Raw genomic sequence first — 23,906 nt, 5'->3', positions numbered from 1 at the left:
TTGTCAAGCAATTAGGCCTGAGGGGGGCGTGCCCCTGTTGTCCAAACAATAATTCAATTATAACCCATCAAACCAATGCCCAATAAAGCCAAATAGCTACAACAATTGTGATAATAATAATAAATAGACATACAAAACAGTGAGGATGGCTTCTACATATGTTATATTATATATTTCGGGAAGAACTGTCGGCTATATTAACGCAGGACAGACATAAAAAGTGAAATGTAGCTACTCCTGTGTCTGTGTGCGTGTGCTATTTGTGGAAGAATGCTTTTGTCCTGTTCATCTTAAACTATTAAAATGAATTCAACCGATAAGTATCCAATAGGTCTATCCTCCAAGTATAGCTATGAAATCGAGACGTATTATTTCCGTCGGCCAAGTTTCCGTGTTCTCTTTTTAATCCCACTGCTTTAAAAAGCAAATGTAGCTTAGCTTTGTATCTTCATGTCGCTGGCGCCCATTTTGGGCGGGAACCCCTTTTGGTGTTAGCATTATGTTATGCTTTAGCTATTGAAAAATAGCAGATCTACAAGCTTGTAGGTCTGCTATTTATGAAAAATCGTGAAAATATTTATTTCAGAAAACTGGAGGATTTAGAAGATTTTTTTTTATTATTTTGAGGTCAGGCCTAAACGGGTTAACGTCTGTCACTACATGATGTTTCTCAACCCCCCCCCCCCCCCCCCAGGCGTATGAGGAGTACACCAGTAAGCTGGACGCCCTTCAGCAGAGAGAGCAGCAGCTCCTGGAGGCCATGGGCAACGGCACAGACTTCTCCTGCTCCTCCCCGTCGCCGGGCCTCCAGGACGTGAACACGGGGGGCTGCGGCGGCGGAGGCGGAGGCTCGGCGGCCCAGGCCTACCCGTCGGCCCCCAACACCCTGGCCGTGCTGCAGAGCCCCAGTGACGCGGCGCGCGCCAACCCCCGCTCGCCACAGAAGCCCATCGTCAGAGTGTTTCTACCCAACAAGCAGCGGACGGTGGTAGGTCTGCTGTAGTAGGGCTGGGCAAATAGGCTCTATGCACTAGGGCATTAAGCAACTAGTCGACTAGTTTACTAGTCGACTAGTAAATCCACTAGTCGACCTTGTTGGTACTAGTTGACTAGCTGAAACAAAAACAAAAAAAGTTTATTTTTTTTATTTTTTATTTTTTTTCCCGATTTTGTAGGCCTCAAGATCAGGTAGATTATAGTTATAGTCACCATGTACACAGTTTTTCAATGTACAAATATGTATTTAAAAAAAAAAAAAAGTTTATTTTTTTAATTTATTTTATTTTTTACATAATAGGTAGTTAAACAGACTAGGCAACTAGTCAACTAGTAAAAATGACTAGAAGTGAATGCCCTACTATGCACTAAAGCAGCTATGCTGGAAAAGAAACTGTTCCTCTTCCTTACGTCCTCCGTAGGTGTTACTAACTAGAAGCTCGACCCGCCTGCGGTGGGTCTTTGCGTCTAAACGCCGCGCGGTTGCGTCTCAGTGCAATTCCGAGTGAGACACGCACTGCCCACTGACCATGTGTTTTCTGTGCTGTGTTGCTATTGTTCCGTGGTGGTGTTGTTTAAGATTGCACTGAGAAGAGAATTCAAGTGCGTTTCTTTTTGGTCCAGCGCGTCACGGAAACGGAAAGCTCTAGAGCAGGGGTTCTCAACCCGTGGGTCGCGACCCCTTGGGGGGTCGCCAAATTATTTTAGGGTTTTTTTTTGTTTTTTTTTCACGATTTTTCAAAAATAGCAGACCTACAAGCTCGTAGCGCGCCACTCGGTGGCGCGCTATGAGCTTGTAGATCTGCTATTTTTCAATAGCTAAATTATAACAATGCTTAAAACACCAAAAGGGGTTCCCGCCCAAAATGGTTTAAGGTTATTGTAGCAGTCAATTTATATTGAGGGTCGGGAGGGGGCGGGGCGGGGGTCCCGAGACATTGCCAAAGCATTTTCGGGGGTCCCCGGCCAAAAACGTTGAGAACCCCTGCTCTAGAGCACCGGCAGAGCCGTAAACGGCAGTTCCGCATCTACTCTTGCTATGTCTATGGCTTGTGCCTGAGCTGGTGTCCGCGGAGAGAATGTCCACAAAAATGTGCGCTCATTCTCTCAAATGAGTATATATAGAGATGAAGGCTCTGTTCTGGTCAAACAGAGTCAGGGTGCTGATGTTGTGTATGTTGGCTCACTGGAATGACTCAACTACACCAGTGGGTCTGAAATCGCACCAGGGTCCATCATAGTTCCTTGAGGGGGTTCCACAGTTCCACAGATACACACCAAAGAAACACTACTCGGCTCGGCTGCGTAATTGCTGATACCGATGTCGTCGGAAATGTCAAATATAAATAAATGAAGCACGGGTCCAAGTCCTTTGCTCTCCCCATGTCCCCCATATATGGGGACTAGGTTGGCGGAGGGTGTGTAGAGCCCAGGATCGCATTAGATAATTGACACGGGTGAAAAATGGGTTAAAAATCGTGGGATAAAAATTATATAAAAAAGTCAAATATATTGGTCTGGCTCTACTTGGGAAGCATACAACAAAGAATAGCCAGCACCACTCCGAAGTCCTTATGGTACTTTTTTCATTAATAAGGCATACACTGACTCGTTTCGGCATCAAGCCTTCCTCAGCGTGTGATATAGTCAAGGGGCCAGTGAGGCTATTCAACGTTGAAGCTCTGGGCCCTAGTGGTAGGCTTTAACATTGAGCGCTCGGTTGCACTTCCGCATTTGACCACCAGAATTTGGTGGTCAAATGCGGAAGTAGACGTTCTGAGACGGTACTTCCGTCAGTCTTCCGGGTGCTTCAAAACGCCACTGAGCAACTTCCACTGACATGAATAGCTGGGGGGGCGGAGCTTCGCGCCAGTTCAGTCTCTATCCTTTTATATACTCTATGGATAAGGTGCAGTGGACCTTTGGGGACACAGCCTTCAGTGTGGCAGCCCCCACCCTGTGGAACCCTCTGCCAATGAAGATTTGCCATACCAGTCCCAACTCTGGACTCTTTTAACTCTGCCTTGAAAAGACACCCATTCACGGGTCACGGTGGCACAGTCTGTACTGCTGTCGCCTCAGAGCTAGAAGGTCCTGGGTTCGATTCCCGCTGGGGATGCTGTGGGCACTGGGGGCGTGTTCCCTCCTCCGCGTCATCAGTGGCCATACCCAGGGCGGGGTTGGCGAAAGGGCTTTTCTGTGTGGAGTTTGCATGTTCTCCCCGTGTCCCCTATAGGGTAGGTACCCTCACAAAAAACATGCAGTAATTCTAGTCTCTAAACTACCTCCCCCTGGCTAGCCAGGGTGCCTGATGGAGGGGACGCGCTACGTGTGGGGTTCCAGACCCACAGGAATGCACCCAGGGTGCCGGCCCGATTCCGGCGGTCCCTCTACTGTACCCTCTACTGTACTGTACTGGCACACCCGAAATCATCATATATACAGTTAATATGTGCGTGTGCCTTTGTGTGTGTGTTAGGTTGCGCACAGGTGGTGAAAAACAACCATGCTGTTTTCGTGCTCATACCTACCCAGCCAGCCAGAGTTTCCGTGCTCATACCTACCTACCTACCCACCCAGCCAGCCAGAGACCCACACACATAGTCACTTAAGGAAGTGGTTGCACCACTTAAAAAGTAACATAAGGACTTGTTTTTGTGTCTTCTTGGAAGCAGAAGTCAGTTGTCAGCTGAGCCTGGCATCGTGTGTTCCCTAGGCCTAGGGAAATGTCATGTTCATCTTCCACGTGTTCCACACTACATTAACTTAACCCATTTTGGGCGGAAACCCCTTTTGGTGTTAGCATTATGTTATGCTTTAGCTATTGAAAAATAGCAGATCTACAAGCTCATAGCTTGTAGATCGAAGAACGACTGACATAGAAACATAGCTTTTTCAGAAAACTGTCAGGATTTAGAAGACATTTTTAGAATCTGATCTCAGGTCAAAATGGGTTAAGGTGTGTCTTAAACAAATGACTCGAGGCGTCCTTGCCACAGGGCTTTAATCATGGAGGCACACGGATGCCAGCCTTGTATGACATGGGAGGATTATTTTCTTAAGTCAAAGTAGCAATACACAATATAGAAATACTCTCTACTAGAAATACTTTGCAAAAATAGGCCTGTATTTCTGTATTGTACCAAAGTATTGGGGTAAAAATATGCTTCCGGTGTAAGCCCCGCCCAATAGTGGTTATGGCACATACCACATGTAGGCTCTATAATGCAGCCTGGCAGGGGGTCGACGGTTCGATTCCCGAGCCCTTTGCTGCGTGTCACTCCCCGTCTCTCTCTCTCTCTCTCTCTCTCTGTTTACTGTAACTCTACTGTATACTCTCCAAGGCAGAAAATCCCCCCAAAATAGTAATATAAGTAATATAGTAACACGTATATAAGTAGCCTACTTGCAGTACCAAAGTAAAAGTACTACATTCAAAAAAGGCAAAATCTTAGGAAAATAGCCGATGGAGGATTCTACCTGTGCGTGTTGCAATGCGACACATTGTGAGCTTGCAGATCGTCTATTTCTGAAATAGATGGGAGTATAAAACGGGTCTTAACCCATTTTGACCTGAGATCAGATTCTAAAAATGTCTTCTACATCCTGACAGTTTTCTGAAAAGGCTATGTTTCTATGTCAGTCGTGAAAAATAGCAGACCTACAAGCTCGTAGCGCGCCACTCGGTGGCGCGCTATGAGCTTGTAGGTCTGCTATTTTTCAATAGCTAAAGCATAACATAATGCTAACACCAAAAGGGGTTCCCGCCCAAAATGGGTTAACCTGTTGAATGTATGTTTCTGTAATAATCTATAACGGCAAAGTAACTCACAACTATAACGTTTCCTGATAATATTTGTAGTGGAGTACATATATGAAATGAATGGGGTCAAAGTAAAACGCTACGTCGAAAAGGGTACTCGAGTAGACGTATCGAAGTTACTTTTCCACAACCGTGTGGAGGAGGAGGGCCTATTTATTTTTATTTTTTTTACCTAAATTTGTTATCCCTCGATTTTGTAACCCATTTTTTCACCCCTGTGCCAATTATCTAATGTGATCCTGGGCTCTCTACACACCCTCCGCCAACCTAGTCCCCATATATGGGGGACATGGGGAGAGCAACGGACTTGAACTCATGCTTCCTTCCTGCCTGAGTGTCCAAGTTGCTCCTTTACACGTGACAGGGAGGGCCTATTTCTGACAAAGGTCTGTGTTTCCAAGAGTCTGACTCTCCCAACAGATTGGCGCGCAGTGTGAGACCAAGGGGAAATGAGGGAGCGAATGTAGGTGACCCCCTTTACTTTGATTAGCTGCACAGCGGGACACCTGTCGCCTCGCAGACGGATACAAGCTTTTCATGCAAGCACGGGCCTGCCAAAGCAGTGTTGATTTGGACCATTGGTCGACTGAAACCGAGGAAAACTAAATGGAAACTAAATAAAAACTAAGCTATGTACTGTATGATGACTAAGACTAAGTATGTTGACAATTTCGTCAACAAAAAAAAACCAGACTAAAATGTTAGGAAGAGACTAGTGGACAAGAGATCCAGTACAAGTCATTTTACAATTAGTTGCATTAGTTGAAAATAGCCGATCTACAAGCTCACAACGCGTCGCGCTGCGACACGTTGTGAGCTTGTAGATCGGCTATTTTCAGCAAGTGAAAAAAAAAACAGTCATTACGACGGCATCAAGGCCCGCTAAAATACATTTTGTTCGGCTAAATCAACTGTAGATTTAGTCGACTAAAATCTTCTGATATTTAGTCGAGTAAAACATTCCGGGTGACTAGAATGTGGCAAACTATTCAAAAATTCAAAATTTTCTGCCAAAAACAACACTGCTGCATGCTGCCAAGACATGGGTTGGGATCCTTTAGGACAGTGGTTCTCAAACCTTTTCATGTCAAGCACCCCCAAATTGTTATTGTTATTGGCTGTGTGGACCCCCATCTGAAAAGGTTTTGTGCCAGGGATGTCTTTTTTTTGAGTGGTGCAACCACTCCAAGGAACAGCAATGTCCGTGTTAACCTATGTTTGTGTGCGACTCATGTGTGACCACCAGTAGGGGTGCTGTTGTGCCAGAAACGGAGAGAGAGATAGCGCTGCACTGTTGCCTGCTAATGAGAGAGAGAGAGAGAGAGAGAGAGAGAGAGAGAGAGAGAGAGAGAGAGAGAGAGAGAGAGAGAGAGAGAGAGAGAGAGAGAGAGAGAGAGAGAGAGAGAGAGAGAGAGAGAGAGAGAGAGAGGCATCAGTTATTTTTGAATAGCCAACGTTTAAATGGATAAAGTGGTTAAAGTGATTGTGTCATTCTATATAAACTACTTTTGTGCAACCCGCAACTACCAATATTTACAAGCGACTTTACAGGGGAAAAAAACAAGACCAAAGTTGCTTATAATAAGTAATCGTAATAAAATAAGACCCGAGACCTCCAAGGAGCACTGATTGCCACTTTCTGTCACCTTTTTTAGTAGGGCAAATACTCCATTTGATGAAAAGATGTTTCAGCAAAAGCTTCCCAAAGCGGTACCATTTTCAGGTGCAAATGTAATTTCTGTTTGGGTAGCGGTCTGGCTTATGGCAGATATATTCCCTGTTTTCAGACTACTCTGCCGGTGGACCATGCTACGTTATGAACAAAGCACTGGTTCAGGTTCTCAACCTTCTCTGGCCCACCCATTGGTCTGTCCATTTAAGTTACAGGGGGGGGACACTTCACCCCTTTTGCAACCAGATCTTATTTTAATGGTGTTTGGGAGACAAGAAACACTTTCCTGGGGTTTTATGTGGGTAATATGTGTTTTCAGATATTTTAGTATTTCAAAGTGTCCATCCATGATGTCATGGACACTGGGCTCACGTCCTTCCTGGACTACAATTCCCATGATGCTTTGGTCCACTGCTCCTCCTTGTGGATAGTATAAAGAAGGATAGAGACTGATCTGGTGCGAAGCTCCGCCCCCTCCGCTATTCATGTCAGTGGAAGTTGCTCAGTGGCGTTTTGAAGCACCCGGAAGGACCGTCTCTAAACGTCTACTTCCGCATTGGACCACCACATTTTGGTGGTCCAATGCGGAAGTGCAACCGAGCGCTCAATGTTAAAGCCCAGCTGCACGGGGTTTCCCGGTCATGAATCCACGGGTCCGCCTGTAGTCCCTCCTCTTACCACTAGGGCCCAGTGCTTCAACGTTGGAGTGCCTCACTGGCCCGTTGGTCTTACCGAGACAACATGTAGTCCAAGGAAGCTTTGAGAAGGAAAGGAAATGGTCACGTGACTGGGCTGCGCCATGACACTTTCATGGATGCTTTCATGGGAGCCAAACTACACCCGGAAGTTCGGCAGAATGCACTGGAGTCAATGAGAGCTCAGCTATGGAGCTCAGTGACCAGCTCATGAACAAACACTTTCTCAATTACTTTTGTAAAGTAATCGCTTCTGGAAAATAACAGAAGACATATAACACATTATTGTCTGCTGCGTTGCTTTTCGATGTGTACACTGTGCAATTTTATAGAGGTGTGGTATCTAAAGAGCACAAAGTATCTGAACGTACCAAGTATCGCAAGACTTCCCACCGTTTCCTGTCTGTCAGCCAAATATCGTGATACTTCAGAGCCAGAAACAATACCTGCTGCTGTTTAGATACTCAGATACAATTATATACTGTGCACATCAAAAGTAAGTGATTAGAAAACAACCTGTGCAGGGGCACGGTGGCACAGTTGGTAGTGCTGTCGCCTCACAGCTAGAAGGTCCTGGGTTCGTTTCCCGCTCGGGACGCTGTGGGTGCTGGCGGCGTGTTTCCTCCTCCGCGTCATCAGTGCCCATACCCGAGGCGGGGTTGGCGAAAGGGCCTTTCTGTGTGGAGTTTGCATGTTCTCCCCGTGTCCCCTAGGGTAGGTACCCTCACAAAAAACATGCAGTAATCCTGGTCTCTAAACTGCCTCCCCCTGGCCAGCCGGGGCGCCTGATGGAGGGGAAAGGAACTGGTTGGAATAACGTGTTCCTTCCACACGCTACGTCCAACCAGGGAAACTCCCCCCTGTCAGGTGTAAAGGAGCAACTTGGACACTCAGGCATGAAGGAAGCATGAGTTCAAGTCCGTTGCTCTCCCCATGTCCCCCATATATTGGGACTAGGTTGGCGGAGGGTGTGTAGAGCCCAGGATCACATTAGATAATTGACACAGGGGTGAAAAATGGGTTACAATATCGTGGGATAAAAAAATTAGATAGAAGAAAGAAAACAACAAGAAGAAGAACAAGAAGAAAACAACCTGTGATATGTCTTCTTTTATATTCCTGAACGGATTATATGACAAAGGTCTCAATTGTTCCGAAATAATGTTTGTTATGAGCTGGTCCAGCCGGCTCCATTTACTGCCATGTATTCATTGCACTTCCGGTGTGAGTTTGGCTCCCATGAAAGTGTCCATGAAAGTGTCATGGCGCAGCCCAGTCACGTGACCACTTCTCTTGCTTCTCAAAGCTTCCTTGATGTAGTCCAGGAAGAAAGTGAGCCCAGTGTCCATGACATCATGGACACTTTGAAATACTAAAATATCTAAAAAACACATATTACCCACATACAAACCCCCGGGAAAGTGTTTCTTGTTTCTCCAACCATCATTACGGTAGTGCTAAGGGGCCAGATGGGTGGCACTGGGCTTCTCCAACCATCATTACGGTAGTGCTAAGGGGCTTCTCCAACCATCATTACGGTAGTGCTAAGGGGCCAGATGGGTGGCCAACCATCATTACGGTAGTGCTAAGGGGCCAGATGGGTGGCCAACCATCATTACGGTAGTGCTAAGGGGCCAGATGGGTGGCACTAACCATCATTACGGTAGTGCTAAGGGGCCAGATGGGTGGCACTAACCATCATTACGGTAGTGCTAAGGGGCCAGATGGGTGGCACTAAACATCATTACGGTAGTGCTAAGGGGCCAGATGGGTGGCACTAACCATCATTACGGTAGTGCTAAGGGGCCAGATGGGTGGCACTAACCATCATTACGGTAGTGCTAAGGGGCCAGATGGGTGGCCAACCATCATTACGGTAGTGCTAAGGGGCCAGATGGGTGGCCAACCATCATTACGGTAGTGCTAAGGGGCCAGATGGGTGGCACTGGGCCCTATGCATGTTTTCCTTTTCATACTGTTTTTTTAACAAATCGCATATTACAGTTGGGTGCCACCGATATTGTCCCTTATTATTTGACCCATTTAGGCCTGACCTCAAAATTTTAAAAAATCTTTCTAAATCCTCCAGTTTTCTGAAATAAATATTTTCACGATTTTTCAAAAATAGCAGACCTACAAGCTTGTAGATCTGCTATTTTTCAATAGCTAAATTATAACATAATGTTTAAAACACCAAAAGGGGTTCCCGCCCAAAATGGGTTAACTGTCCTTTTTGTGCAGATCACGCAAACCTCAGCAAAAAGAAAAGGACAATATCGATGGCCTCCAACTGTATTAGGACTTGACCTAAAAGTGCTTTTAATCCATGTGTGACTTGGCTGACTGTGACCCTCTGTTGTGTTCCAGGTCCCCGCCCGCTGTGGGATGACTGTACGGGACTCGCTGAAGAAAGCTCTAATGATGCGGGGTCTCATCCCAGAATGTTGTGCCGTCTACAGGATACCGGACGGGTAAGGCCATCCGGATGTAGTCACGACACGACAATACGAATTGGAACATACACGTTTAAAACACATCATGGATTAAAAATGGCAGACCTACAAGCTCGTAGCACGCCACTCGGTGGCGCGCTATGAGCTTGTAGATCTGCTATTTTTCAATAGCTAAAGTATAACATAATGCTTAGTTAAAACACTAAAACGGGTTCCTGTCCAGAATGGGTTTAAAGTTCTCCTGTTACCACGACTGATTTCAATCATATGCATATTTTGCGCAGCAAAAAAACCAAAACGATCTACAAGCTCTCAATGGTCTAAGCATTGAGAGCTTGTAGATCGTTATTTTATTTGTTTTGCTAATACTTTCAGTATACTCAGTAGTAAAGTGTTTTAAGATTTTGAGGATTTGAAGTTTGTCAAACTAGCAGCATGTTCAGAAGCATCTTCCATAAAATCTTAAAAGGACACTTCACCCTTTTTGAGAAAAAATATATGTTAATGACGTTTAGAAGCTTTAGAACACTTTCCTGGGGGTCTTTGTGTGTAATATGTGGTTTTAGATATTGTAGATTTTAGCAGTGAGCAGACAGCCCTCTCCCTATCCACAAGGAGGAGCAGTGCACCAAATAATTATGGGAATTGTAGTCCAGGAAGGAAGTGAGCCCAGTGTCCATGACATCAGAGACACCGGGCTCACTGCTACAATCTAAAATATCTAAAACCACATATTACACACATAAAGACCCCCAGGAAAGTGTTCTAAAGCTTCTAAACGTCATTAACGTATATCTTTTTGCAAAAAGGGTGAAGTGTCCCTTTAATGGTCTCGGATGTTTTCATAAAAGCAAATCCGCAATCTGATTTCTTCACCTGGTAGGCTGCATGTAGAACAGTGTTTCTAAAACATCCTTACTTTGCACATTGTGTTAATTGTTCAGGAAACGGTGCTAGTGTGAAGGACTCCTTTCACACGGTTTCACAAATCGTACATTAGGACATGGCCAGTTTTCGTTTTTATTCTAGTTTTAGTCAACTAAACATAGGATTTCCCTCACAGTGAGCCTGCAGATTGGCTATTTTCTTTTCCAGAAGTTTGTTATTTACAATTTACAATTTAGGCATTTAGCAGACGCTCTTAATCCAGAGCGACTTACATTAAGCAAGAACAAAAAGCATGGGAATACATCACATATGTAAAATGCATTCATCGCGAAACATGCGTAAGCTAAGAACGTGACTAGAACATATCTATATAATGACACTATACATATAAACTATAACTAGAAAATATCTATATAATGACACTATACATATAAACTATACATATATGCTATACTATGCTGTACATATATACTATGAAGTGCTATGACTACATACAATGCACTTATTGTGCTGTCTACATGACATGCTATAAGTCTGTTTCAAATGCTATATAAGTCATGTTATGTTATGTTATGTTATGACATGCCCGCGATACACTAGGCTTCATGTTGGCTAATAATGCCACATTCTGGGGCGATTGGTTGGCGCAGCGGTAAAGTTGCCTGGCCACCACCGGAGGAGGTTGTGTGTTCGTATTCGCCGTGGTGCATCCGGGTTTGTCGGGCGTCTGTATGAGCCTTAGAGTATATATGAATAGAGACGTCACCCGAGTTCTCCTCCCATCCACTTGCATTAAGTTGCTCAAAAGCGCATGAGGCGATTTCACTCCTCCTTCCTTGTAGGAACAGAGTGCATTCTGGGATTGATTGGGCCAAACTCATGAATGCGCTGCCATTGCACTGAAACCGCGATCACGTGTAGCACGTTCATGTTCTTTTGCCCATGCTGCAATACCAAATTCGGCCACTATGTCATTGCGCCTCAGGGTTTCCTCCGGGTGCCGTCTCTATTCATCTATACTCTAAGGTATGAGCACAGTTTGGCCCATTTTCAGGGGAGGGAAGCTGGGGCGGGGAGGGCGATATGTGTCACATGCATGTAGTCCTACGACAGAGCTATAAAGGATAGAGCCCCCCCCCGATATTAATTTCAGTGGAAGTTGCTCAGTGGCGTTTTGAAGCACCCGGAAGACTGCCGGAAGCATAATTATAACTCATTGGCTCGAGCGAGCGGAAGCTTAGCCTAGCCTTTAGCCCCGGACCTCAATTTTGAGGTCCAGGCTTACGCACGTGACGTCATGAACGTCCGTCCACCTCCATTAAAGTGCTGCAATTCCTCATGTCGCCAGTAGGTAGTGGCATCTTCAACGTTAGATAGTCTTACTGGGGGCTTGAGTCCTACGGGCTGGGCGGTGAGAGAGGGGGGGGGGGGGGGGGGAGTAAAAAGCAACAGGCCAAAAAACTAAAACCCTCCGCTTCCTGTTTCAGAGAAAAGAAGCCTATCGGCTGGGACACAGACATCTCGTGGCTTACAGGAGAGGAGCTGCATGTCGAAGTGTTGGAAAACGTTCCTCTGACCACACACAACTTTGTAAGTATGGCGGTTACAATTTACAATTTAGGCATTTAGCAGACGCTCTTAATCCAGAGCGATTTACATTAGGCAAGAACAAAAGTATGGGAATACATCACATATATAAAATGCATTTATCAAGAAACATGCGTAAGCTAAGAACATAACTAGAACATATCTATATAATGACACTATACATATTAACTATACATATATACTATACTATGCTATACATATTTACTATGATGTGCTATGACTACATACAATGCAATTATTGTGCTGTCTACATGACATGCTATAAGTCTGTTTCAAATGCTATCTAAGTCTAAAAAGTGCTATCTAAGGGGGTAGGATAAGTGCTATGGGCCATGATGGAGTCTGAAAAGGTGGGTCTTCAGACTACGGCGGAAGATTGGGAGTGTTATCATCTATTAATTAACAACGACGATGATGAAACATATTGCCTCCTTCCTCTTGGATTGAAGTTCTCCGTTTCCACGACTGCATTCAGTCATTTGGATTCCGTAGAAGCCCAGCATATCTTCAGCATGTGCCCTCAGTCAGTTGATACCTTCAAACAGCTTATTTTATGTTTTGTTTCATCCTTTTCTTTTAATATTTTCTCGTTTTAATATGTAGGTATTGTTTCGCACATTTGTTTTGAATGGCGCTTCATAATTCAACTTTACCGTGACGTACAGAACTGAAAAAGTCTCTCTCTCTCTCTCTCTCTCTCTCTCTCTCTCTCTCTCTCTCTGTCTCTCTGTGTTTTATTTTACGGTAGGTGAGGAAGACTTTCTTCACCCTGGCCTTCTGTGACTTCTGTCGGAAGCTCCTGTTCCAGGGCTTCCGCTGCCAGACGTGTGGCTACAAGTTCCACCAGCGCTGCAGCACCGAGGTTCCCCTCATGTGTGTCAACTACGACCAGCTGGAGTACGTCCCCCCCCCCCCACAATGCAATAGGACATACACGTGGCGTCCCAGTTTGAGAGAAACGGTGTTGATTTTGACAGCAAATTTTGATTTTGAATTTAGTTTTTTTTTTAGTTTTTAGTCATGTTTTAGTTATCTGAAATGTTTTAGTGTTGGGTCTAGTGTCGAGTAATATTTTTTGGTCGACGACTGAATCTAGTTGATTTTGACCTTTGACCTTTTGACCAAAAGGCCTTGATGGAATCGTAATGGCTGATTTTACACTTGGTTGCATGCGTTGTGAGCTTGTAGAGCCGAGCGCAACAAAACATAAAATTATGAGTTCTACTGGATCTGTTCTCCACTAGTCCCCTCCCTTATATTTTAGCCTAGTTTTTGTCAATATATTTAGTCTTAGTTTTAGTCATCATACTGTAGCTTAGTTTTTATTTAGGTTTCGTCAGTGAAAAAAGGTAGTTGAACATAGTTTTGTCATAGTTTTTGTTGACAAAATCAACACAACAATTGGCGAAAATAGGACACGGGAACTTGTGGATCGGCTATTTTAGCTATTTATGAAACATTTTGAAAGTATAAAATAGGGCTTCATGCTGTGTTCACACGGGAAACTACAAAGGATACAAAGCGACGCGGCGTATCTGTCGCCGAGTCTGTGTGGAAGTGTTGATCGATTGACACACTCATTGACATCAAGTATACCACAGGTCGTTTCGAGGAAGCAATCTGATTGGTTGAAACAGCCTTCTAGCTGTGGGTTAAACCAGCACCATTCACCACCTAATCAAAACAAAGAATTCAGCTGCTCTGTTCTCCCAGAGCGCTAGCAAACTGGGTGGCTAGGCTAGCTAGTTTCTTGGGACATTTGTGGTCGTAGTGACTACATCTGTCATTAAAAAAATATATTTTTTCAGTGATTTTCTTAGTTTTAAGGGTAACTGTTGTATAATTGAAATATTACACGAGAGGTTGTGGTTTAACGTGATTATTGCCACTTCAGTGATGCTTGCGGAACTCGACTACGTCTCGTTCCTGACCGCATCACTGTTCCTGACCGCATCACCTACACCCTCTCGTGTGATATTGCTTAAGTATGTGTCCGACGAGGAAAATATGAAGCCTGGGAACATAAAACTAGCGGACAGAAGTAATTAGTAATTAGTCCTCCCCCCCCCCACCCTTTACAAGCAGGAGTTGTGTGGAGAGAAATTGTGAGTGGAAATAGTTAAACAACACGTTTTGTAGATTTTGTAGCAGCCACAAATGCCGGGCGTCGCTTTGTATCTTCATATCGCTGGCTTCTTCCATTGAAAATGAACGGTAGGCTGTTAGCTGTCTGCCAGTGTGAACAAGTGTGAACAGCAGCACAAGCAATTAAAACCTGCAATATTGGCCAGCCCTACTTTGTACTCTTCCATCGACGTGTCCTGACTCCTGGATTGCCGGAGAGACACAGCGTTGTGTCAATGTCTAATCTGCTGCGGCTTGTTGCTGGTGTCCAAGTTCTTTAGCGTTGTGTCAATGTCTCCTCTGCTGCGGCTTGTTGCTGGTGTCCAAGTTCTTTAGCGTTGTGTCAATGTCTCCTCTGCTGCGGCTTGTTGCTGGTATCCAAGTTCTTTAGCGTTGTGTCAATGTCTTCTCTGCTGCGGCTTGTTGCTGGTGTCCAAGTTCTTTAGCGTTGTCTCAATGTCTCCTCTGCTGCGGCTTGTTGCTGGTGTCCAAGTTCTTTAGCGTTGTCTCAATGTCTTCTCTGCTGCAGCTTGTTGCTGGTGTCCAAGTTCTTTAGCGTTGTCTCAATGTCTTCTCTGCTGCAGCTTGTTGCTGGTGTCCAAGTTCTTTGAGCACCACCCGCTCACCCAGGAGGAGATGTCCTCTGAAGGCACCACCCCCGTGTCCGAGGTCTGCCCCTCGTTGCCTCCGTCCGATTCCACTGGGTGAGTCCTCCTGGCCACACTAGTGCAGTAGGCCTGTCGCAGCCATCACAGAATCACCCGTGCGCTGTCATTTGAGCTTATATTATGCTATTATTTGATCTGAAGGGTGTGTAAGTGATGTATATACATTTGTATGGTTAAAATTGCTCTGTATTCTGACTGTATGTATATGTATATTCCTATCAGAATAACCGGTTGAGGTACCAATTTCATCCGATCAATTCGATTCAATTGTATTAAAGTGTCAGGCCTGGTCCGCAATCACACCCTTGATCTGCAGCCCGGGGGGCCCTGTAATAACGGTCCATAGAAACCTGCAATATTGGAAACACAAAAACTCCGGGGATCGGGTCCCTGGATGTTGAGTTAGTCGCAGTTACAGGATAAACAAGTGACATTGGAAGTGATGAAACCAAAAAATGAGAGGGCACACTTTTAAATTGGTACAATAAAGGTCTAACGTGGAAGCTGATAAATTGGTTCTCTCTCCTGAAATGATGAAATTGATGACCCAGCTGAACATTTGTGACTAAATTTGACCGAGGGACTGCCATTGGATTTTTTTGAATTTTAGTTTTTTCATGTCATATGAAAGCAGGGAATCATAGCTTCAAATTGACATATTGGTTGTTCAGTTTGACCCACCAGTTTTGGAGATATGGCTTATAGAGTAATGTCTTGCAGAAAACAACAAGTTGAGAAAACAGGCTTGAAAGGTTCACTTCTGTGGTTTCTAACATTACACCTAGCTACATGTTTGGGCATTTATTTCATATTTACATGTCGATTTCAGCTCTGACACTTATTTCAGACATGCTCTAGTATGTGAAGAGTCTGCCTGTGCTATTAACTCATTTTAAAAAAGATTTTCTCCTCTGGTGAAAAGCTGGAATTTGCGCGATGGCAGTCTCTCAGTCAAATCTGGTCACATTTATTAATCCATTTTGGGCGGGAACCCCTTTTGTTGTTAGCATTATGTTATGCTTTAGCTATTGAAAAATAGCAGATCTACCGCGCTACGAGCTTGTAGGTCTGCTATTTTTGAAAAATCGTGAAAATGCGACGTCAGGCCTAAATGGGTTAAAGAGCTGGAGAGACGTTTCTGAACAAACACTCTATACAGCAATGATTACTATCAGAATGTAGAGCTTTTGGGGGCACGGTGGCACAGTCGGTAGTGCTGTCGCCTCACAGCTAGAAGGTCCTGAGTTTGATTCCCGCTGGGGACACTGGGCGCTGGCGGCGTTCCCTCCTCTGCGTCATCAGTGCCCATATGACGTATGCTGCCATATGACGTAATTTCCGAATGTCAGACGTTGGAGGGGCTAGCGCCCCTCAAAAATATCCCTTGAACCCGCTTTAACAGAGATGTCCTATTTCCATTTTATTACAAACTTTGCCACTCTATAACGTTGGTGTTTTGTGGGTGGGGGGCTTTTTGAAGGTGCCTCTTCCGCCCTCACACCGTTCTCCCAACGTGAGCCGTCTCGTCTCTCTCTCCCCCGCAACAGGTCCCTGTGCCATGCCACTGTGTCCCCGTCCAAGTCCATTCCCATCCCCCAGGGGTTCCGTCCCGGTGGCGGCGAGGAGCACCACAGCAACCAGTTTGGCCAGCGGGACCGCTCGTCCTCGGCCCCCAACGTCCATATCAACACCATTGAGCCTGTTAACATTGATGTGAGTCTGTCGTGCATGCCGGGGGTCTTCACCATGGGCTTCCCCGGGACCCCTGGGTGGCAATCTTTGTGTGATTGGAACTTTTATTCTGCATTAAAGGGACACCTCACCCCTTTTGCAGCCACATCTTATTTTAACCCATTTTGGGCGGGAACCCCTTTTGGTGTTAGCATTATGTTATGCTTTAGCTATTGAAAAATACCAGATCTACAAGCTCATAGCGCGCCACTCGGTGGCGCGCTATGAGCTTGTAGATCTGGTATTTTTGAAAAATCGAAGAACGACTGACATAAAAAAACATAGCTTTTTCAGAAAACTGTCAGGATGTAGAAGACATTTTTAGAATCTGATCTCAGGTCAAAATGGGTTAATGATGTTTGGGAGACAAGAAACACTTTATGTTAGTATTTCAAAGTCTCTGTGATGTCACAGACACTGGTCTCACTTCCGTCGTGGACTGTCTCAGTAAGACAGCCCTCCCCCTATCCACAAGGTGGCGTGAGTGCACCAAAGCATTATGGTAAGTAATTGTAGTAATCCAGCAGTGAGACCTGCAGTGTCCATTACATCATGGACACTTTATAGATATTTTAGTATTTCAAACGCGTATTACCCACATAAAAACCCCCAGGGAAGTGTTTCTTGTCTCCCAAACATCATTAAAATCTGGTTGTAAAAGGGGTTAAGTGCCCCTTTAACCACTTGAATCCTAGAATCCCTATTAGCGGAAAACCGATCTACAAATGTGTGAGCTTGTGAACAGTGTATTGGACAAGAGATCCAGTTTTATGCTAGGTTGCATGCTGAAAATATCAGATCTACAAGCTTGCGACGTGTTGTAAGCTGGTAGATCTGCTATTTTCAGCATGCAACCAAAGTGTAAAATATGCCATTGCAACGACATCAAGGCCTGTCAAAACACAGTCATAGTCTTTTGAATAATTTTAATTTAGTTTTAGTCACCTGAAATGTTCTAAGTGTCACACGATTTTAGTCGACTAAATCTACAGTTGATTTAGTCAACTGATGAAAGTAGAGACTCTCTTCTTTCTTTTGATGTATTTGATGTTTAGACACTCATAGAACAGACTCATAGAACAGAATATTCTGTGGGTCTTGAAAGATCAGTAAGATTTCTCAAAAACACTGTCAGTGGCTGCAGACTGCCGTAGAGAGACTGTCAGTGGCTGCAGACTGCGTAGAGAGACTGTCAGTCGATGAGTTAAATCTCCCTCTGTTTGGTTTTCAGGACTTGATTGGAGATCAAAGTTTACAGAGGTCAGACGGAGGTAAGAACGACGTCCAAACGGCTCCATCTTCCCACTCGATGGCGTTGTCCCACCGTCCTGTCTGTCTGCTCTTTATTTGTGTGTCCTCCACGGCCCTCGACGTTCAGCTAGTTCCGTTTCTTTCTCTTTTTTTGTTTAATCCTGCTTCCATCTCTCCTAACCCAGTGGTTCTCAAAGTGGGGTGCAGTCCGGGGGGACCCCCAAGGGTCCTTGAGGGGGTCCCAGGGGGTCCCCAGCAAAAGTAGCACAACAAAGTCAGTCACCACTTTAAGCCCCTATACACGTTATAGAGGCTATTGAAAATAGCCAATGTACAAGCTCACAACGCGCCATGAAGCAACGCATTGTGAGCTTGTAGATTTGCTATTTTCAGTCAATTGAAGCCCCATTCATTAGCTTGATTTGTTTCCTTGACGTCTTTCCTTTGATACGGCTTTGCTAAAGCATCTAACAGCTGTAAGTGAAGTCATTGACAAAAGGGGTGTGTGTGTTGTCATATATTATTTAGACACAATTCTGCTCAGATGAGTGAAGGGCAGGGGTCATCACCATGCCAGCTTGTGATGGGCATTTTTGGACATACACAATTAGTTTGATTGATTGCATACTTTAACAGTGAGTGGTCAATAATGTTACCAGAAACACATAGACCTAGCCCTAAATGTTTAACGTTATGCCAATGTGCTACACATTTAAAATTATTGTATTTCTGCATTAATTAAATTCAGTGTCCTACCTATTCCGATGAAAACTGGCAAGCCAGTCACTGTGTGCAGGCATGCATACAATTCAGTCTATTTCGTGTTTGAGATTTCAATAACTGGGTCCTATCGGTACAGTCAGTAATTTCATCCCACATTTCTGGGACAAAATAACAACATTGTAATGAAAAGTTTAATTATATTTTTTAATCAATGATCTGCCACAGACATTGACAAGTCTTGCCTAGTATGGCCACATTGATGACCCCTGTTGAAGGGACATACCGATCAGATGTTTAAAGCATACCACCGGTCTGTTTTCTGGTTTGGTTCCACACGTAATCCATCATTGTCATAACATGGATAGCAAAGAAAAAGGAAGACACACTACTTAAAGGAGCATTCAGTGATTTGAGTGATTTGGAAAACCACCCAGTCCGCCCCAGTAACAAAATGTGCACATGCACGCACTACAGTGGGGGGAAGTGCAACAGGCCAACAGCATGTGCACCAAGGCCCGCCCCCACTCGATCATGATTGGAGGAAGGCCTCTCTCATCCTGATTGGATGAAGGCTTTGCCACCCGCCACCAAAACTGAAACTAGGGTTTTTTGACCCCAGGGGCTCACTGGGGACAGGGAGGAACTCCTTATATGGTCAGCACACTCTATAGTAGGGAGGATTATCCAGAAAAAAATAAAAAATAAGTGATATTTAGATTAAGTCAAATCACTGAATATACCTTTAAAATACAAATACTATATTAAAATAGACACAGTTCTCTGTTGCCAGACTAGTACCACTGTTTATGTTTTTCTTTTTGGTCCTTTACATTTTTACATGTTTACATTTTTGCCCCCTTTTCTCCCCAATGTAGTCATTATATTATGCCAGTTAATTCCTCCCCACACATGTCTGTGTGTTGCCACTGCAGTGTGTGCCATACCGGCTCACCTGCCAGTGAGGAGCCCCAACCGGGAGGACGTATTGCCTCCGTCTTACTCCTCCCGTTCGATGTTCCACCACCAGTGACTGCACTTACTCCTACAGTCACACCACCCCAGTCACTTACTCCTACAGTCACACCACCCCAGTCACTTACTCCTACAGTCACACCACCCCAGCCACTTACTCCTACAGTCACACCCACCCCAGCCACTTACTCCTACAGTCACACCACCCCAGCCACTTACTCCTACAGTCACACCCACCCCAGCCACTTACTCCTACAGTCACACCACCCCAGTCACTTACTCCTACAGTCACACCACCCCAGTCACTTACTTCTACAGTCACACCACCCCAGTCACTTACTTCTACAGTCACACCACCCCAGTCACTTACTTCTACAGTCACACCACCCCAGTCACTTACTTCTACAGTCACACCACCCCAGTCACTTACTCCTACAGTCACACCACCCCAGCCCGTAGGAGGAACGAAGAGATTGCTCTACTATAATGGGAGAGATTCAAACGCAAAATAAATCGTAGTGATACTAGTCTGACAACGACTGTCTTCATGTGTAAATAAGAGCGCAACCTCGTTTTGACGATGATGGGTGGATTTTACATTTCCTACAATATATATATATATATATATATATATATATATATATATATATATATATATATATAATCAGAGCTTAAAAAGTCAAAAACAAATTCAAAACAATTTCTGAAAAGTAAAAACAAAAATATACATACAAATAAAAAAAAGAACTACAAGCTTGTAGATCTGCTATTTTCACTATTTTCATTTACTTATGGCTTAACTTAATTAGTTAATTCATAATGTTTGGGGACAAGATATTGGTTTTTTGGGGGGAGGTGGTCTCGCCTGGTTTGGGAGTGAATGAGTGAGTGGAGGCCCAGCGGAGCCTGCTGGACATCAGGGGCCATCAGGGTGATGGTGTGTGTCTTGTCTCTCTCTTACCCCCCTGCAGCCCCCCCGACCCATCCCGCCCGCTGCTTGAGGAAGCACAGAACGCGGACCTCAAGCCCCCTCCTATACTCCTACCCCAATGACATAGTCTTTGATTTTGAGCCCGAGCCTGTATTCCGAGGTATAGCTAGGCCCTCTCTGTGTGTGGGTGTGTGTGTACGTGTGTGTTGGTGTGTGTTGGTGTGTGTCCTCTACGCCCCCCCCCCCACCTTCTCTCCTAACCTCAACCACCCTAAAGCCTGATTTAAATGCAAAAACGGCAAATCTAAAAGCTTGCGTACTCGCAGCCCTTCGAGCCTTTAGATCTGCCTTTTTTTTTCTTTTGTTTTTGCTTGCAACACTGGTGCGCAACTTCGGCCTTGATCACCTGCCTGACCCTTTCTTTGTGTCACATTTTGTGCCTGTGTGTTTGCTCTTTTTGACTCTGACCTCACACGCTCTCTACACTCCCCCCCCCCAAGCGCCCAACCCACCCTCACCGGCCCCTCCACCCCAGATTCCGCCAGACATACCCAGTTTGTCCGTTTTGTGCATTTCTCGCTGAGCAAACTGATTACGCCGCTGCTGCTTTCACACATTAAGGGCTTCAGAGTAGCTTATCTATCATTATTGAAACATTTTTGTCATTATAACAATGCAATGTTAGTCCTGTCGTGTCGTGGATGGTAAAATAACAAGTTTCTCTCGGTGAGTTCCTTTGGGTAGATTTGTGTGGCAGAGTATAGTAGAGTAGCCTGTCCAAAGCTCAGAAGAATAAAGAACTGGCTAGCTCTGCCTGAGAAGCCTAATTAATATCTGCCTCGGGCCAAGCGGTATTTGGTGGAGACCCCAGTTTGAGTTAAAGGTGGTTACACTGGTAATTATGCCTGTGTGCTGAAATGGCGCCCCACGCTAAACAGACTCGCGGTTTGTTCATCGGTTTAAAGCTGCAATCCGCACCTTTTCTTTACTGAACAAAAATGTATTTTAGGCCAATCTGTTACTACAATAATAACTAACACAACTGTGGTAGCTGGAGGTGGACTCCTGTCTTCTTTCGTGTATCGTCGTCATATGTCCAGCTCAGTGTGTCAGAAAGCCACGCCATTGTCTCTGGTCCCACGTGGAAGAGGCCAGCCTCTGAAGGAGGTCTGTACAGAGGACAGGTGGTAATTATGTGGTCGGCAGTCTGCTCAGGCTCACCACACTCGCATGCTGCACTGTCTGCCAGGCCCCACTCCTTCATAGACGATTTGAATCGTCCGACCCCTGTACGGAGGCGGTTTCGCAGTGTCCAGTGCCGGCGTGGTAGGTGTTCTCCTTCGACTCCGTCTCCCGGGTCTTGGGTGTAGCAGTGCAGACGTGTGGGCTCAGCCGACTCCCATTCCCGCTTCCAGGTGTTTGCCAGCCATGCCCTTGTCGACAGGTCCTCAGGGATGGAACCAAGCATATGGACTCCTGTGATTGGGTAGGACGCCTACTGTTTGACGAGTGGTATTGCCTGGAGCTCAAAGCGGACATTGCGTCTTAGCTCGTGGCAGTAGAGATTCCGGCCCTCGCCCTCGGGAGACGCGGGTTCGAATTCCGGTCAGAATATAAATCTTATGGATTTCAGCGTGAAGTTATAATTTTGTCTACTTTAGCGTAGCTTTTGATAAGAGGTTTTGGAATGTTGCGATGAAACAAAAAGGAACCCTAGCATCAGATGGAAGCAGGTGCCGCCACATCACCTATCCCACACTTCCTCTCCCTCACTGCATGTGGTGTATGACCTCAGCTCACAACACACTAGGGGTGAAACCATTAATCAAACTAGTCGATAATAATAACTATATATATAATATAATAAAAAAAAATAAAAAAATCATAAAATAATCGATCCCTATTCTGGGCATGTCATAAATTATAGGATTTTTATTTTTATTTTATAGTGAAAATAGCCCGACCTACGAGCTCACAAAGCGTTGCGATGTGACACATTGTGAGCCCGTATAGATTTAGCTAGCTATTTTCACTATTTTTGCACCTTTTTGTGTTTTAACGGTTCGTTGGTCTAGAAATTGTAAAAACAATAAACACGCTTCACAATTATTACAAAGTAATCGATATAGAATGAACTGCAATAAATGAATGGATAGTTGCAGCCCTACAACACACCACAGACACACAGCAGACCACACCACCACCAACTACACCCCCACACCCACCCTGACACCCAAGTTTTCCCTCTCTTATCTTTCACTCCCTCACTTTTCTCACCATCTTTTTGAACTCCCTTTCCTGTCCATCTTACCCGTTTACTTTCTCTCTCTCTCTCTCTCTCTCTCTCTCTCTCTCTCTCTCTCTCTCTCTCCTGGTAAACCATCCCCCTCTCTCTCTCTCTCTCTCTCTCTCTCTCTCTCTCTCTCTCTCTCTCTCTCATTCATTTTCTCTCTCAGGGTCCACGCCGGGCCTTTCGGCCACGCCTCCCGCGTCGATGACCAGTGTGAAGCCGCAGAAGTCGCCGTGCCCGCAGAGGGAGCGCAAGTCGTCGTCGTCGTCCGAGGACCGCAATAAGATGGTGAGCGCTGATTGGTCCGCTTGACGTTTCAATAAGATGGTGAGCGGTGATTGGTCCGCTTGATGTTTCAATAAGATGGTGAGTGCTGATTGGTCCGCTTGACGTTTCAATAAGATGGTGAGCGCTGATTGGTCCGCTTGACGTTTCAATAAGATGGTGAGCGGTGATTGGTCCGCTTGATGTTTCAATAAGATGATGAGCGCTGATTGGTCCGCTTGACGTTTCAATAAGATGGTGAGCGCTGATTGGTCCGCTTGACGTTTCAATAAGATGGCGAGCGGTGATTGGTCCGCTTGACGTTTCAATAAGATGGTGATCGGTGATTGGTCCGCTTGACGTTTCAATAAGATGGTGAGCGCTGATTGGTCCGCTTGATGTTTCAATAAGATGGTGAGCGCTGATTGGTCCGCTTGACGTTTCAATAAGATGGTGAGCGCTGATTGGTCCTCTTGACGTTTCAATAAGATGGCGAGCGGTGATTGGTCCGCTTGACGTTTCAATAAGATGGCGAGCGGTGATTGGTCCGCTTGACGTTTCAATAAGATGGTGAGCGCTGATTGGTCCGCTTGACGTTTCAATAAGATGGTGAGCTTGACGTTTCAATAAGATGGCGAGCGGTGATTGGTCCGCTTGATGTTTCAAAAAACGTTGGCGCATTGTGAGCTCTGCAAGTCTGTACTGTTGAGTAGGGACGGACGGTAATGTGAAACTCTCATGTCATGATTATTGTGACCAAATTAAGTATGCTATTTACGAGATTATCGAAATAATGGAAATACGATTCAAAATAAGA

The 23,906-nt window shown here is 45.1% G+C and overlaps 1 protein-coding gene and 1 long non-coding RNA gene across 3 annotated transcripts in view; one reads left to right on the top strand and one right to left on the bottom strand.

The window, feature by feature from the left end:
• The window catches only part of LOC306916029, a 333,469-nt gene that overhangs the window by 269,236 nt on the left and 40,327 nt on the right, over window positions 1-23,906 (bottom strand). The gene's annotated exons all lie outside the window — the stretch shown is intronic.
• braf (B-Raf proto-oncogene, serine/threonine kinase) overlaps window positions 1-23,906 on the top strand; it is a 59,574-nt gene that overhangs the window by 13,167 nt on the left and 22,501 nt on the right. Inside the window, exons 3-11 of one of the 2 annotated variants that reach the window (XM_079493715.1) lie at window positions 695-988; window positions 9,554-9,657; window positions 12,015-12,117; window positions 12,884-13,032; window positions 14,844-14,963; window positions 16,475-16,640; window positions 17,890-17,929; window positions 20,576-20,695; window positions 22,992-23,113. In XM_079493715.1, the coding sequence (XP_079349841.1) occupies window positions 695-988; window positions 9,554-9,657; window positions 12,015-12,117; window positions 12,884-13,032; window positions 14,844-14,963; window positions 16,475-16,640; window positions 17,890-17,929; window positions 20,576-20,695; window positions 22,992-23,113 (1,218 nt within the window). The remainder of the gene's footprint in view (window positions 1-694; window positions 989-9,553; window positions 9,658-12,014; window positions 12,118-12,883; window positions 13,033-14,843; window positions 14,964-16,474; window positions 16,641-17,889; window positions 17,930-20,575; window positions 20,696-22,991; window positions 23,114-23,906) is intronic. The other variant, XM_079493716.1, reaches the window with a different exon arrangement.

This window comes from Electrona antarctica (genome assembly GCF_951216825.1).
Source record: "Electrona antarctica genome assembly, chromosome: 23".
In the NCBI taxonomy this organism is placed as follows: Eukaryota; Metazoa; Chordata; class Actinopteri; order Myctophiformes; family Myctophidae; genus Electrona; species Electrona antarctica.
Note: the sequence above shows the minus strand (reverse complement) of the source record. Positions and strands in the feature narration are given on the sequence as shown.